Source organism: Nerophis ophidion, linkage group LG03 (genome assembly GCF_033978795.1).
Source record: "Nerophis ophidion isolate RoL-2023_Sa linkage group LG03, RoL_Noph_v1.0, whole genome shotgun sequence".
NCBI classification, from domain to species: Eukaryota; Metazoa; Chordata; class Actinopteri; order Syngnathiformes; family Syngnathidae; genus Nerophis; species Nerophis ophidion.
The window spans coordinates 56,898,898-56,914,349 of record NC_084613.1 but is presented as its reverse complement, the minus strand read 5'-3'; the positions used below and the strand labels follow the sequence as shown (position 1 = coordinate 56,914,349).

Here is a 15,452-nt window from a genome sequence, read left to right as displayed (position 1 = left end):
TCGAGCGTCATTACCCAGCACTATATTATGGTCACATTGTGTATAACAGTCAGGTTAACTGCATATCGTGACACTTGATAACTCATATGTCAGTCAAAAGTGTTGATTTTTAACCATTGGAATTATTTCCAAAGTTGGAAAACATTCACCGGGCCACGTTGAAATGTTAATTAGGTTGTATGATGCCAAGGTAGCCCAGTTAACTGCTTTTGTTATGCTGTTTTGCAAGACCCGTGTCACATGACTTATTTTACAGGAAGTGAGTTTTTTTTTTGAAGCAGCAAATTTTTCCACACTGAATTTTTCAGCACTGATTTTTTTACACTGAATTTTTATACACTTATTTTTTTACAGTAAATTTTTATAAACTGATTGTTTTGATAATAATAATTTGATGTAAAAAAATTCAAATGCAAAAAATCAGTGTCAAATAAAAGCTTTGTAATAAACATACCAGAGTCAAAAAAAAAATTCTCAGAAAGAAATTGAAATTTTCTTCACATACGGCCATCTTTGTACTACTCTGCAATCTGGGCACAACTTTTAAACATTACCATGATTCAAAGTAGCCTTGTATATAGCTTTCTCTAAAATCTGCCCACCCTTTAATACACTAACTGTGACGCTTGTGTGGCATTGTAATGCCGGATTGGTTCTTCCGTGGATGCGTCGAAGCGATGAACACAACAAGGTAAGTTATAAATGGATTTATTAAATAATAAAAGGCTAGGAACAAAAACACTGCTGTAAAGAGAAGGCAAACCAAAAACAGAAAAACAATTCCTCAGCATGTGAGCTGGAATCAACAAATGGCTTAGCGTAAAAGCTAGCGAGAATATACATACAAAGATGCAGGTCGAGAGTCGTCACTGTTGCGCGTGGGCAAATTAGGATCCGAGACTGAACAAAGAAAAGAGGAAAGCTTATATAGGGAGAAATCAAGGAGAACCAGGTGTGTAGAAAACGAGGAGCAGGTGAAATCAATGTGTAACCATGGTAACGGACTAAACAGGAAGTAAGTGGGTCAGAAGAGAATGAAACAAAGATGGAAAAATAAACATGTGAAGATCTGAGTCACAGATCGCAACAGTATTCCCCCCCCCAAAAAGACAGATTCCAGATGTCTCAAAGAAAACAAAAACAAATAAGAAACAACTTGAACCCCCTCCCCAAAAACAGAGTCCACAAACGAAGGGAGGGCGGAGGGAGGCCACGGTGGAGGGTCGCCAAGTCGTGTGTCCCCGAATCCACCGAGGACAAGTCAAGTGGCGGCGGCGGATGGAACGCCGCTGCCGAAAAAGTTTTGGCGGGCGACCTCGAAAAGGCCACATTAGTGGCCGCATCGCAGGATGAGGTGCCCGGCGAGGCGGACGACCCGGGCACGGCCACATCCGTGGCCGACATGGAGGAGGGAGTGTCTGGCGAGGAGGATGACCTCGCAGAGGCCACGCCCGTGATCGACGTGGTGGACGACGCCTCAGCACCGAAATCCCAGCAGGCTTGGAAGCAGCAGACGAGGGTGCGGGGACTGCAGCCAAAGCAGGCCCGAGTGCAGCTGGCGAGGATGATGCGGGTGCTGCAGCTGGCGAGGATGATGCGGGTGCTGCAGCCGCAGGAGTCGTCGGAGGCGGCCTGGGAGCCGCAGGAGTCGTCGGAGGCGGCCTGAGAGCCGCAGGAGTCGTCGGAGGCGGCCTGAGAGCCGCAGGAGTCGTCGGAGGCGGCCTGGGAGCCGCAGGAGTCGTGACTGGTGTGAGCTCCAGCCTCATCGTCGGCGCCGGTGTGGGCTCCAGCTTCTTCGTCGGCAGTGCTTGGCGGCGTGGAGCTGGTACCGGCGCTTGTCGAGGAGCTGGCACTGGAGTGGGCTCCAGCCCTGTCGACACAGGTGAAGGTTCCAGCCCCGTCGTCGACGCTGGTGTGGGCTCCAGCCCCGTCGTCGACGCTGGTGTGGGCTCCAGCCCCGTCGTCGACGCTGGTGTGGGCTCCAGCCCCGTCGTCGGCGGTGCTTGGCGGCGCGGAGCTGGTACCGGCGCTTGGCGGCGTGGAGCTGGTACCGGCGCTTGGCGGCGTGGAGCTGGTACTGGAGTAGGCTCCAGCTCTGGAGCTGGTACTGGAGTGGGCTCCAGGCTAAAGTCTGTAACTGGTATGAGAACCAGTTCTGGGTCGGAGGCTGGTGTGAGAACCAGGTGGGAGTCTAGTGCTGGCTTGAGAACCAGGCTAGAAACATTTTCTGGTGTGAAAACCAGGCGAGAGTCTAATTCTGGCTTGAAAACCAGGCGAGAGTCATGTGCTGGTGTGAGAACCAGACTGGGAGCAGTGCAGAACACCGGTGGTGGAGGACGTGCTGGAGGTAATGACCTCGCGAGTCCGAACACCGGTGGAGGAGGTCTACAAGGCCGTTGAGACTTGGCCGGGGGAAAAACAGGTGGAGGAGGTCTACAAGGCCGTTGAGATTTGGCCGGGGGAAAATCAGGTAGAGGAGGTCTACAAGGCCGTTGAGACTTGGCCGGGGGAAAAACAGGTGGAGGAGGTCTACAAGGCCGTTGAGACTTGGCCAGGGGAAAAACAGGTGGAGGAGGTCTACAAGGCCGTTGAGATTTGGCCGGGGGAAAAACAGGTGGAGGAGGTCTACATGATGGCTGTGGTTTAGAGGGTAGTATCTGTGCTACCTCCGTAGCACAGCTATAGGTCATAGCCCCTTCCTCCAGACGGGGATCCCAGACCCGTTCCCTATGGTCAGGGACTGACCTTAAGGGAGGGTGGTGGGAGGCTTGGAGGCGGGCCGACTCCTCCCCTTTAATTTGTCCAGAATTTCCTTTAGAAAAGGGAGGAAACACCTTGGACTTGGCCGGAGAATGAGGTTTTAAAGGAGGTGTAGGAGAAAAACTAGGTGACTGAGGTTGACTAGAATAATAAGAAAAAATATCCTGATAATTCTGTATCTTGTCATGAATGTTATTGATATTCAAAAAAGGTTGGGAATGAGAATTACTGTCCACAATATAAAAATCTTCTGAAAAAATGTCATCAACAGAGGCCGGTGTTGCGTCACCGGTGGGCGTTCCCCAATTGACGTCATCGCTTGTGTCAGAAAAAGTGTCATGGCAGCTTAAGGAATGATTTGAAAAAAAACAAGCAGGATTACCGGTAATGACGGGTGAATTCTGGACGGGGTGAAACTTGCTGTGTCCATGGGGAGGAATAAGTGGTGCTGGAACATTACTGCCGTGCGGGGGGCCTCTCCACTGGACCCCCCGCCTCTTCGGGGCAGCGCGAACGGCTTCGGAGGGGACTTCAGGCCCACAGTCAAGTCTTTCCTGCTCCCAAGCCACGAGCTCCAACCACAAACCCAAGTCGAAGGGTTCCTCCCGTGGTTTCGACGCGGAAAAACATTTTGATGCTCGGATCCTACTGTGACGCTTGTGTGGCATTGTAATGCCGGATTGGTTCTTCCGTGGATGCGTCGAAGCGATGAACACAACAAGGTAAGTTATAAATGGATTTATTAAATAATAAAAGGCTAGGAACAAAAACACTGCTGTAAAGAGAAGGCAAACCAAAAACAGAAAAACAATTCCTCAGCATGTGAGCTGGAATCAACAAATGGCTTAGCGTAAAAGCTAGCGAGAATATACATACAAAGATGCAGGTCGAGAGTCGTCACTGTTGCGCGTGGGCAAATTAGGATCCGAGACTGAACAAAGAAAAGAGGAAAGCTTATATAGGGAGAAATCAAGGAGAACCAGGTGTGTAGAAAACGAGGAGCAGGTGAAATCAATGTGTAACCATGGTAACGGACTAAACAGGAAGTAAGTGGGTCAGAAGAGAATGAAACAAAGATGGAAAAATAAACATGTGAAGATCTGAGTCACAGATCGCAACACTAACTGAGAGATGGCTAAAGTTACAGTAAGGTCAAGTTCAAGGCAAGGGCTAGGGAAAATTCTAACCCCCACCCAGGTCCCTGAGGATCGGCCTATGTCATGTCCAACAGCCATTTTGTAGTATTAGAATGGTCCTAAACTTTTGATTATATTACTTCAAGCAATCTACAATCACCCATTAAATATTAGAGGTGGTGTGGCTCTGTTGGTTAAGCGGCCATGCCAGCAACTTGAGGGTTCCATGTTCAAGTACACGTACCGTTACACCTCTACTAACAGATCAAGTGGAAACTTTGAGAAAACAGGATGAAACGACAAGGAAATTAACACAAATACCTTTTTTTACGATATATGATCAAAATATTCCCACACGGCTAAAATGATCTCCGACGACGATAAATTACAAATGACCAATGACAGAAGTGCGACGATTCTGTTGTCAGCAGCATCTCGTTGACAGATGCACTTCCTTATAAACACAGTTTGGTGCGCAGCACAGTTCGCGTATCAGTCACGTGACCGAAACAGCTCATTATCGGTCACGTGACTTTCGAAAAGCGGTAGGCGCACCACCACAGCGTTTTCCTATAGGAGCTGGGCCCATCACTAGTGGGTGTTTTATAAATCCTGTTTCTTACATGCATACTTGCCAACTTTGAGACCTCCGATTTCGGGAGGTGGGGGGTGGGGGTTGGGGGGTGGTCGTGGGTGGGGCTGAGGCGTGGTTGGGGATGTGGTTGGGGCGGGGGCATGGTTAAGAGGGGAGGAGTATAATTCACCAACTCGAGTATTTCATATATATTTTATATATATATATACAAAATACTAGACTTTCAGTGAATTCTAGCTATATATATTTATTCTATTATATATATAAATAAAATAAATAGTTGAATTTCCGACGGCACCTATCAAATACACAGTAATAAAAACAGTTGTTCTACTAACTGTACTGTGCTTGCTGGTTACAAAAAAACCAACAACAACACTTACCTTTCACTATTTGAGTAACCTTTGTTCTGCCATTTGCGTATTGGCGAGCGATCTCCGAATCCAGGAATATATATCACAGATTTGTTGTAGACATCCGCAAATGAGAACGGGATGTTGCTTCCTGCTATCAGCATAGCCATCTTTGTCTCAGCATAAGTCACACCATCGGGTCTCCATTTTGCGAGGTGGCCCATAATACTGGGTTGTTAACGATGCTGCGCTGCGGACGCTTTGTGCTTCGCTGACCGTTCATGGCTGAGTATATCCGTTCGGCCGCCGTGTTCAATTGAGAAGTCTGTTCTACAAAATTTACAGGCAACATACCACTTTCCCTTCGAACTCTCCTGGATAAACTGAAATTCTTGTTTCCGATCGTTCTAGAACTTGCAAGCGTATTTCTTCATTTTGCTCGTCGACGGTGTAATATATTGGGTTGGAATCAATAACCAGGCGACGTGATGAAGTTACGTCTCTTTACTCTGGGCTTCAGAACAGACTCCCTAATGCATATGTTCCTTGACTGCACTTAAATGTAGAATATATTTACATTTTATTCTATGTACAGTACATGGCAGTATTGTCCTGTTTAAGAGGGTCACAACATTGCTGAGTCAGGTTCTCATGAAGCTGGAGGGGGCGTGGCCTCCAGCTCCGCCTGAATTTCGTGAGATTTTCGTGAGAAAATTTGTCCCGGGAGGTTTTTTGGAGAGGCGCTGAATTTCGGGAGTCTCCCGGAAAATCCGGGAGGGTTGGCAAGTATGCTTACATGACAGCACAGGAGGCAGGAGTTAGTGCTTGTGCTGTACAGCGAGAAGGTCCTGTGTTCGATTCCCAGGTTAAAGGTAATTCTGTGTGGAGTTTGCATGTTATCCCAGCTTCCTCCCACCTCCAAAAATATGCACCTGGAGATAGGTTGATTGGCAACAATGTGAGTGTGAATGTGTATTGCCGCGACCCGACCTCGGATAAGCGGAAGAAGATGGATGGATGGATGAGTGTCATTGGTTGTATGTCTATCTGTGTTGGCCCTGCGATGAGGTGGCGACTTGTCCAGGGTGTACCTGCCTTCCACCTGACTGCAGCTAGGATTGGTCCCAGCCCTTTGTGACTCCAAAAGGGACAAGTGGTAGAAAATGGATGAATGGATGTTTCTTATACTTCCGACACCACTTACATATATTTGTAGATAAATGGTAGTTATTCCATGTGTCCGAAGTGCAGTTTCATAAACTTGACATGTTTTTTTTTTTGAGTCAGCCTTTATTTAACCAGCTAAAATGACATGTACCACACATCATTTCAAATTTGACTATTAAATTCATGGGCGCAGCAACCCCTGCTGCTCACTGCTCCCCTCACCTCCCAGGGGGTGATCAATTGTGATGGGTCGAATACAGTGAATATTTCACCACACTGAGTGTGTGTGTGTGTGACAATCATGGGTACTTTAACTTTTCTTTAATGTGACTAGCCCATTGTCTGTCAGTAACCTTAACTATCAATATTTTTTTCCTGAGAACTGATACATTTTAAACGGACGTCTGATGCCTTGCTCTGCAATTCCATCCAACTTCATAGACGTATTGCTGAGACCCGATGCTTATTTGTTCACCTTTACGGGAAGCCTAATTGAACTTTATTTTATAAGACTGCACCTGCTGAAAAAACGGTAGCATGGTTTGACTACCTAACAAATACACAATGCTCTTTTTCTCCCACTCAGACTTATATATAGTCGGCTTTTTTCATTTTTCTGTCATCTAATTTGATCTACGGTGTTAAGTTGACCTGAATTCATGCTGCGAGTGCCTGCATGTGTGGTAACTCTGTGAAGACAAACGATAGACAAATTAAGTCTACTTTACGCATAACAGACACAGAATCAAATTAGATTCTGTCAAACCACAGGAAATTGCATATATATATGTATATATGTGTGTGTGTATTTCTATATATATATGTGGCGCGGTGGGGAGAGTGGCCGTGCGCAACCCGAGCGTCCCTGGTTCAATTCCCACCTAGTACCAACCTCGTCACGTCCGTTGTGTCCTGAGCAAGACACTTCACCCTTGCTCCTGATGGGTGCTGGTTGGCGCCTTGCATGGCAGCTCCCTCCATCAGTGTGTGAATGTGTGTGTGAATGGGTAAATGTGGAAGTAGTGTCAAAGCGCTTTGAGTACCTTGAAGGTAGAAAAGCGCTATACAAGTACAACCCATTTATTTTATTATTTATATATATATATATATATATATATATATATATATATATATATATATATATGTATGTATATTAGGGGTGTGGGAAAAAATCCCAAGAATCGATATTGAATCGAATCGTGGGACACCCAAAGATTCACAGCCCTAATATATATATATATATATATATATATATATATATATGTATATATATATATACATATACATATTAGGGGTGGGTAATGATTAAAAATTGTAATCAGAAATAATCACACTATTTCTCCGATTAATCACGATTAACTGCATTGTATATGCAAAACCCAATAATGAATTCAAAAGTAGTGTGTAGTGCACCTTTATTGGAATGTTCTCCCATATGAACAAAAGCGCCAAAACAGTTGTTGTGCAAACACAATTTAAATCAGTACTTGTTAAACAGTAGCAGTTAAATAGCATATTTTATAATAATCAACTCAAAAAATGTAAATACAAACATTCAAGCTTATTGCCACTGCCAGGGTATTTAAGTGATATTGTTTGTTATGGAAAATAAATATAATGTACATACAAATCTCTGAGCCACAATCATAACATCCGAACAGGCAATTTCTACGGTAACAGCAGAAACATTTTCTTTTATCAGGGAGAAAGAAAAGAAAGGGTGAAGCACAAAACACTTCACTGCTGGGATTTCCTTTACAGGGGACTAGAATGTAAAGTCCATGTTAACAATAGAGTTCCTTCAGAGAATCTCACTCAACTCGGCGCAGTTTGTTCATTCTTGACGGCCATTAATTTTAAATGTACTGCCCTATGAATTAAAGTGCCATAACATTTACTGTGCAAACACGCTTTTAACACTGAATAACTTCAGTGAAGTGCACGGCGCATATTTCAGCATAATGCCTCTCCTCTGTTTTCATTATAGACAGAGCATGTGAATGCACTGTAACTCCCAGGTAATTATGCTTACCGACTGATGTCCAGTAGTCCCCACTGAGAGCAACTACAGCTGTACATTGTAAAGTTGTCACTTTTACAGTCCTTTTCATACAACTGGTGTATTCTTTGTGCGATGGTGCGTCTTGATGGCGGCTCATACGTGCTGTCACTTTTTGCGTACGCACAACGTTTCTCAGGCTGGCGTTTTCCACAACACTAATGGACCTACAGTCTGTAACTATCCACTTAGCTATTGCATTTGTTAGCAATTCTTGTTCTCGTTTATCTATACTTCTCCAGCACGCTGCATTTAACGTAGTCTGCCGAAGCCTGGCTCAACTTTCTGTTTTGTTGAATGGTGTGCTCGCATCAACAGCGTGCTTCGCGTTAAGGTGATATTTTAGACTCGAAGTACTCCTGTGATAAGAACATTCAGCTTGGCAGTGGCTACAAACGACTTAACTTCTGTCAAATCCTCCACCTAGAAGTACTTTATAATGAAAATGACTCTGTAAAAGTTCCTTTTTCTCCATGCTTGTTTTTTTTTTTCCGCGTTCTCCTTCCTTTTCCGCAGGAGCCAGCAATAGGCGTTAACAAAATAAAAGCATGTAAACAACATACGCAAATCCGCGATAAAATAATGTATATATATATATATATATATATATATATATATATATATATATATATATATATATATATATATATTTATATATATGTGTGTGTATATATATCCATCCATCCATTTTCTACAGCTTATTCCCTTTGGGGTCGCTGGTGTATATCTCAGCTACAATCGGGCGGAAGGCGGGTTTCACCCTGGACGAGTTGCCACCTCATCGCAGGGCCAACACAGATAGACCGACAACATTCACTCTCACATTCACACACTAGGGCCAATTTAGTGTTTCCAATCAACCTATCCTCAGGTGCATGTCTTTGGAGGTGGGAGTAAGCCGGAGTACCCGGAGGGAACCCACGCACTAACGGGGAGAACATGCAAACCCCACACAGAAAGATCTCGAGCCTGGGATTGAAGCCAGGACTATTCAGGACCTTTGTATTGTGAGGCAAATGCACTAACCCCTCTACCACCGTGCTGCCTGTGTGTGTGTGTGTGTATATATATATATATATATATATATATATATATATATATATATATATATATATATATATATATATATATATGTATGTATGTATACAAAATCATTTTAACAATGTATTTCACACTATATGGTCAAGGTCACTCATTTTTCAGTTACTAAATAGTGAAAACAAATATTGTGGTTTTTTTTCCTAGGAACCGGTTACAGTTCCCTCTCTTCTGGGAAGACCGGTTTCAAGATGGTTGTGTATAGCAGTGGTTCTCAACCTTTTTTCAGTGATGTACCTCCTGTGAACATTTTTTTAATTCAAGTACCCCCTAATCAGAGCTGAAAAAAAGAGATAAAGAAGTAAAATACAGCACTGTGTAATCAGTTTCTGATTTATTAAATTGTTTAACAGTGCAAAATATTGCTCATTTGTAGTGGTCTTTCTTGAACTATTTGGGAAAAAAGATATAAAAATAACTAAACACTTGTTGAAAAATAAACAAGTGATTCAATTATAAATAAAGATTTCTACACATAGAAGTAATCATCAACTTAAAATGCCCTCTTTGGGGATTGTAATAGAGATCCATCTGGATTCATGAACCTCATTCTAAACATTTATTCACAAAAAGAACAAACATTAACCTCAATATTTATTGAACATGTCCACACAAAATCTAGCTATCGAACTGAATATTGCATTGTTGCATTTCTTTTCACAGTTTATGAACTTACATTCATATTTTGTTGAAGTATTATTCAATAAATATATTTACAAAGGATTTCTGAATTGTCGTTATTTTTAGAATGTTTTTGAAAAATCTCATGTACCCCTTGGCATACCTTCAGGTACCCCTAGGGGTACGCGTATCCCCATTTGAGAACCACTGGTCTATAGTGTAGAATAGAATTTACGAGGTCACTGATGTCTTTCAAAAGGGCTTAGCTCACAATATATGTCCTTTGTTTATAAGCTGTTGATTGTTAACGTATGAAATTGCATTTCTTCTCTTCCACGTTTTGCTGAACACCTCTGATAATTGAGCTACGATATGTGAGGCATTTCCTTTTGACAGCCCTGTGTTAAACCCTGCCTGTGCTTCTTTCTACCTGTTTGTAACTGTCAAATGTTCTAGAATAGAATAGAATAGAAAGTACTTTATTGATCCCTAGGGGAAATTCAGCAAATCTAACCCTCTGTTCAAAGTTTACCATCCACTTCACCACACCTTTCCTGTAATCGTCCTTTTATATATTTTTTTTTTTACAGAAAATGATTCTGGGCAAAATAACTGGAAATGTCAGTAACTGTGATATACAGGAGTCACCAGCAGTCAAAGCAGAGGAAAACAACATTTGTGAGCTCCACAGTGCAAATGAAATTGCCCAACTCAAAGAGATGTTGATGCAACGCGACAAAGAGATCAGTATCCTTTGGCATTTTGCAGTCCACTTAGTTTTGCTAATTAGAGAGCCACATTATGTCAAAGTGTTCCTTAGTTTTAAAATACTTAATGGTTTCTGTCAATGTTCGACTCATTCAAGGACAATGATTCTAGTGACAGTGATGATGACAATAACTTTAGAAGTGTTTTTGAAGCCCTTTCATTATTAGATAGGGATGGTTCATATCTATGTGCCTTAAGGAGGGCAATTGCACAAGTATGTTCATCTATCGGTGAAAATGTATTTTAATGACAAGGACAAATAGATTTGGTACTTATGATGTGGTCCGTTGAGATTGGAGCAACTTGTGGTCCTGGAGATTAGTGTTTTTCCTTTCTAGCTCCTGACATTCTAAAAGCTGATTCTATATATGCAGTGATGTCTGCTTTATTGGATAGTTTAATAGAAAGTGACAAGACAGATGGGAAGGAGAGATTGAATGAACACCATGAGATGAGTGTGACCACAGTATTTGGAGTGAATGGCTTCTGAGGCAGCCCACTCATGCAATGTGGAGCCGCACCAAGAAATATTTTCACCCTATACTTGAAGCCTATGGTCGTGTTCAGCATAAATGAAGATATCAGATGCCACTGATCTCCATGATGGAAAAACCTGGTGGATATCAGATTTAAGTAGAAACCTATATGAAACAATGAACCCCCAGCTAAAGTAGATTTTTTTTAACGTTAATAACTGGCCACAATAGGTTCAGCAAAATTGTGTTGGCTTTAAAACTTGGCAGTGTCTCTGTTATTTGAGATGTTAATTGGAGATACAGTTCGCTTAGGCTGTTCCCAATTTTTTGGCTGACAGGAATATAAGTAAATCCTTTCCAGATCCTTCATCCATCCTCTAAAATATTGGCATTTCCGCCTTTTTTTATTATCTTCTGACCACTGCAGGTTTTTTTGTAATGCCTGTTCATAATTAGACATCAGCTAATGCCATGTCAAGACCATGCATGATGAATAAACAAATATGTGTTTTTGTGAAATGTACTTACATCATCAAACGTGCAGAATATGCAGTTGAAGTGGGTGAGCAAAAAGAGAGCTTCATTAATATTAAATGAGATTGCAATGTTTTATTGATATACTTCTATTCATAGTATACTGTATGTATAGTGTATTTATGTATAACATTAAATAATGGGAGGCTCAAAACAAGCTTAATAGTCTTACTTTCTCTAAACCAGACCTATTCAACTGGCGGCCCGTGGGCCGCATCTGGCCCGCCAAACATCACCCAAATAGGCTTGATGAAACTAAGGTTCATCATGTATGCAGTACTCCCACCACCCTGCAGGGGGCAACAGCAAGCATATGTGTCTTAATGTCTCAAAAAAATCCAATTAAATTGCTAAAATCTGACTTTTAACAACGACTGGACAACAAAGTATGAATGTTCTACCCAGAGCAAGTGCTTGAGTCATTGTTTTTTGCTCACTTTTTAAGCAACGGACACTTTGATCCAGACAAAGAACAACAATGATAGAAATCCCTCTGTGTTGACTTCATAACAAAACTTGGTCAAACATTTGTAAGCACCGTAAATATATTTTGTGCATAAAGATATTTAGTTTGTTTTGTATTGAAATTGCTAACTTCATGATGTCTTTTGTATTCGTGGTTGTGTTTCTCTATGTCTGAGAGTAATGATCAATCCAATGTTTGGTGCGTGAATATTGTGTAATTTTTTATATGTGTAAACAGTTGTAGTTTATTGTGTCAATATATTAACACTAAACCTTCTATATTATTTATGTAAAATACACAATGGACAATTTTTTTAATGTAAAATACACAATAGATGTTATATTTTTTCAATGTTTGTATTTACAGTCTTACAAACTTAAATGAAGGAAAAAGTGTAAAGAAATAAAACTAAGGAAAGAATATAAATAAAAAGAAGGAATATTGTTCCTCAAATTTTGTTATTTTATTGACAGTGCAGTGTGAAAAGATGTGTTTAATTTGCTTTTAAGTAAACACAGTCTCAAAAAAATATAACCTTCGGAAGCTTTCACATTTCAATGTACGGCCCTTGAGCTCTTGAAATTGCGTCCCTCTTCATTATGTAGTTGAATATCCCTGCTCTAAACAATAATATTTTAGTATGTACAATCTGTCAGCACAGTTATGATAGTAAAAAAAGATATTCCATTACTCAAGTCAGTACTCTCTTGTCAAGTGTACCAATAGTGACCTGTCGTCAATCTGTTAATCAAAAAATATACACGCTGGCATTTTCATCAATATTTTAAAGACATGAAAATGACCTGGGTGCACAAAACAGTCAAACCTGTAACTGAAGTGAAAGGAAGCAATTATTGTCCTAATGCATGGAAGCACAGCATATGGAAAAGTGAAAAATCATAGCAGCTAAACTGAACAGTATCACAGTGGCGGATCTTGTGTGTCATCCTTCTGTGGTAGCCAGCCAATGATTTTTGTCATATTCATGCAAGTGCGCTCAGTCCCCACAAGCATATCAACTTGAGTAGACAAACGCATGCAATCTCATCATTAAAGAAGATTTTGTGGAATCTTGGCAAGGCCTCCACAGTCTTGCTGGCTCCTCTTCTCTCCACTGTTTTATCCCAAACCATGACATCTCCCCAAGTCTGTAATGTCTGGCAGGGAGCACATGTCAGCAATCTGCCGTTATTAAAAGCCCACTGTTGTGCTGCTGTGGGGAAATTAATGTGCATACTGCCCTTTTCTTTTGTTGTCATTTTTGGCTAACTATGAAAATTCTGTCTTTAAGGTCACTTATTCATCAGTCTAGCTTTCAAGCCTTGGCATGTTTTGTCATGTCAAACGTAATGGCTGAATTATTTGTTTTGGTCCGCTCAAACAGAAGATAAGTTTGGTCCATAACTCAGTACCTACAGGTATTCTGGTTAAGATTTTAAAGAAGGAGAAACAAAAGGCAGAGGATGCTGCAACTCAGCTCACAGGTAGCACCCACAGAAGAAAGCCTGCCACTGCTAGTGATTCCAGTTCGTTAGCAATGCTACTGTTCAAGGAGGGAAACCACCAACCGACCTTGAATGGTTCTGGAGGACGAGCTATTCTGTTCAGTAAAAAAGGTACTCAACATTTTACTCTAAATTTGTGTTCTAAGATACGATAGGAAATAGCGTCTACACTTTTGAAGATGTGTCCTTTGCATTTGTTTGGATACCTGTCAAATACTTTGCCTGTAATACCTTTCTGATAGTGCAACTTTGAGTGTGCAACTTCTTTTTAATAGAGCTTTTCAAATGAATGTGTTGATTCAATATAATCCATCATCATTATTAATCTGAATACAATTCTGAATGTAAATAACTAATCTGCAGGGCAGTATGACAAAAAAATCAACCCTGAAACATCTCTGGCAACACATTTCGGGCAGATTGGGCAGTATGACAAAAAAACTACCCTGAAACTTCTCTGGCAACGCATTTCGGGCAGATTGTCCAAGTAGTGTTACTCTCTCTCTCTCTCTCTCTCTCTCTCTCTCTCTCTCTCTCTCTCTCTCTCTCTCTCTCTCTCTCTCTCTTGCGTCTTTGTGCTCATGCAATGTTACAGAGTAAAAATGTATAAAATATAATCCTAATTCATCGAAATTAATGCACAGCAATCCCGTAATTAATCTAATTAAAAATGTTTACCGTTTGCCACCGTTACTTTTTACCTTTGTTAGAGGGTTCACATTTTTTTTGCCAAAGCTCAAAAATAGTATGTACAAAATGAGGTTCTCTGAAAATAAACAGAACAATATATTTTTATGGATGCATTTTGTGTCCAAGATATATATAAAAGCACACTGCTGATTTCTTATAGCATATACTTTATGCTACATTTCTCTGTCTGCCCCATTATTTAGCTGCTCAAAACCTAAATAGAAATGGTCACACTGTTATAAATCTTTTGAAAGGATCATGTCTCCTGTGATATCCTTCCTGGTGTACAAATTTTATCTTGGAAGGAGAAAAGTGTTGGCTAGACAAAGTTTGTAAAACCTTAGGACAGAGCTTTTCAACATCATTACAACAGCCAACAAAAAGTTCTGTGTTTGAACCCGAGCAGTGCCAGGTAGAAAGTTTTAATGTGGAGTAAACATTTTTAAACAGATTTCTTCTTCCATGCAAAAGCAATTAAACTTAATGAAAACATCATCACTTCAGGTTCCCAGCACTGCTCTGTGACTGCTCACGGCAGTTAAATTGTGAGAATGAGACAAATGGTTCCGACTAACAAAGTAGTTTATGGATTAAGCAAATGTTTAGCAGATGTTGTGTCTTGTAAAGCTGATGGTCAGTTTTTCTTTGCTGGGGGACACAGATCATTTGTGATGGATTAGATACTGTGAGCACAGCCAGGTGATTTACCTCCCTTGGAATGTGGGCAGCTCCTCAGTAAGGTTACAGTACATGAACATCTGAGTTTTCTCTTGCAGGTCTACCCAAGCAGTCATATCAGCTAATACAGCAAAATACAGTATATTAGACCCATTATTATTTATTGCTGGTTAATTTAAGGTCTAAGATACTTTCTGGAAAGTGAAGCAGAAAACACAACCAAATATTCCAGTATCTAAACATTCACAAATGACTTGGACAAGACCTCCACATTTCCACTCTGAACTGCCAAACACTGAACTCAAGTACTACAATAAGGGGCATTTTTTACAACAGACAATAAAAATGTTGGAAGATATTTACAATGTTAATTAAGATATTCACAACGTTACTCTTTGTGAATGTATATATACATATATATATATATATATATATATATATATATATATATATATATATATATATATATGTATATATATATATATATATATATATATATGTATATATATATATATATATATATATATATATATATATATATATATA

At 40.8% G+C, this 15,452-nt stretch overlaps 1 protein-coding gene across 5 annotated transcripts in view; it reads left to right on the top strand.

The window, feature by feature from the left end:
- kif6 (kinesin family member 6) overlaps positions 1-15,452 on the top strand; it is a 116,859-nt gene that overhangs the window by 51,918 nt on the left and 49,489 nt on the right. For 4 of the 5 annotated variants that reach the window (XR_009806191.1, XR_009806192.1, XM_061895678.1 and 1 more), the window contains exons 12-13: positions 10,380-10,536; positions 13,452-13,649. The exons of the other annotated variant lie outside the window; for it this stretch is intronic. Coding sequence is in view for 2 of the 4 variants with exons in the window: in XM_061895678.1 (XP_061751662.1) it covers positions 10,380-10,536; positions 13,452-13,649 (355 nt within the window). In the remaining 2 variants the exon portion in view is untranslated. The remainder of the gene's footprint in view (positions 1-10,379; positions 10,537-13,451; positions 13,650-15,452) is intronic. 5 annotated transcript variants of the gene reach the window in all.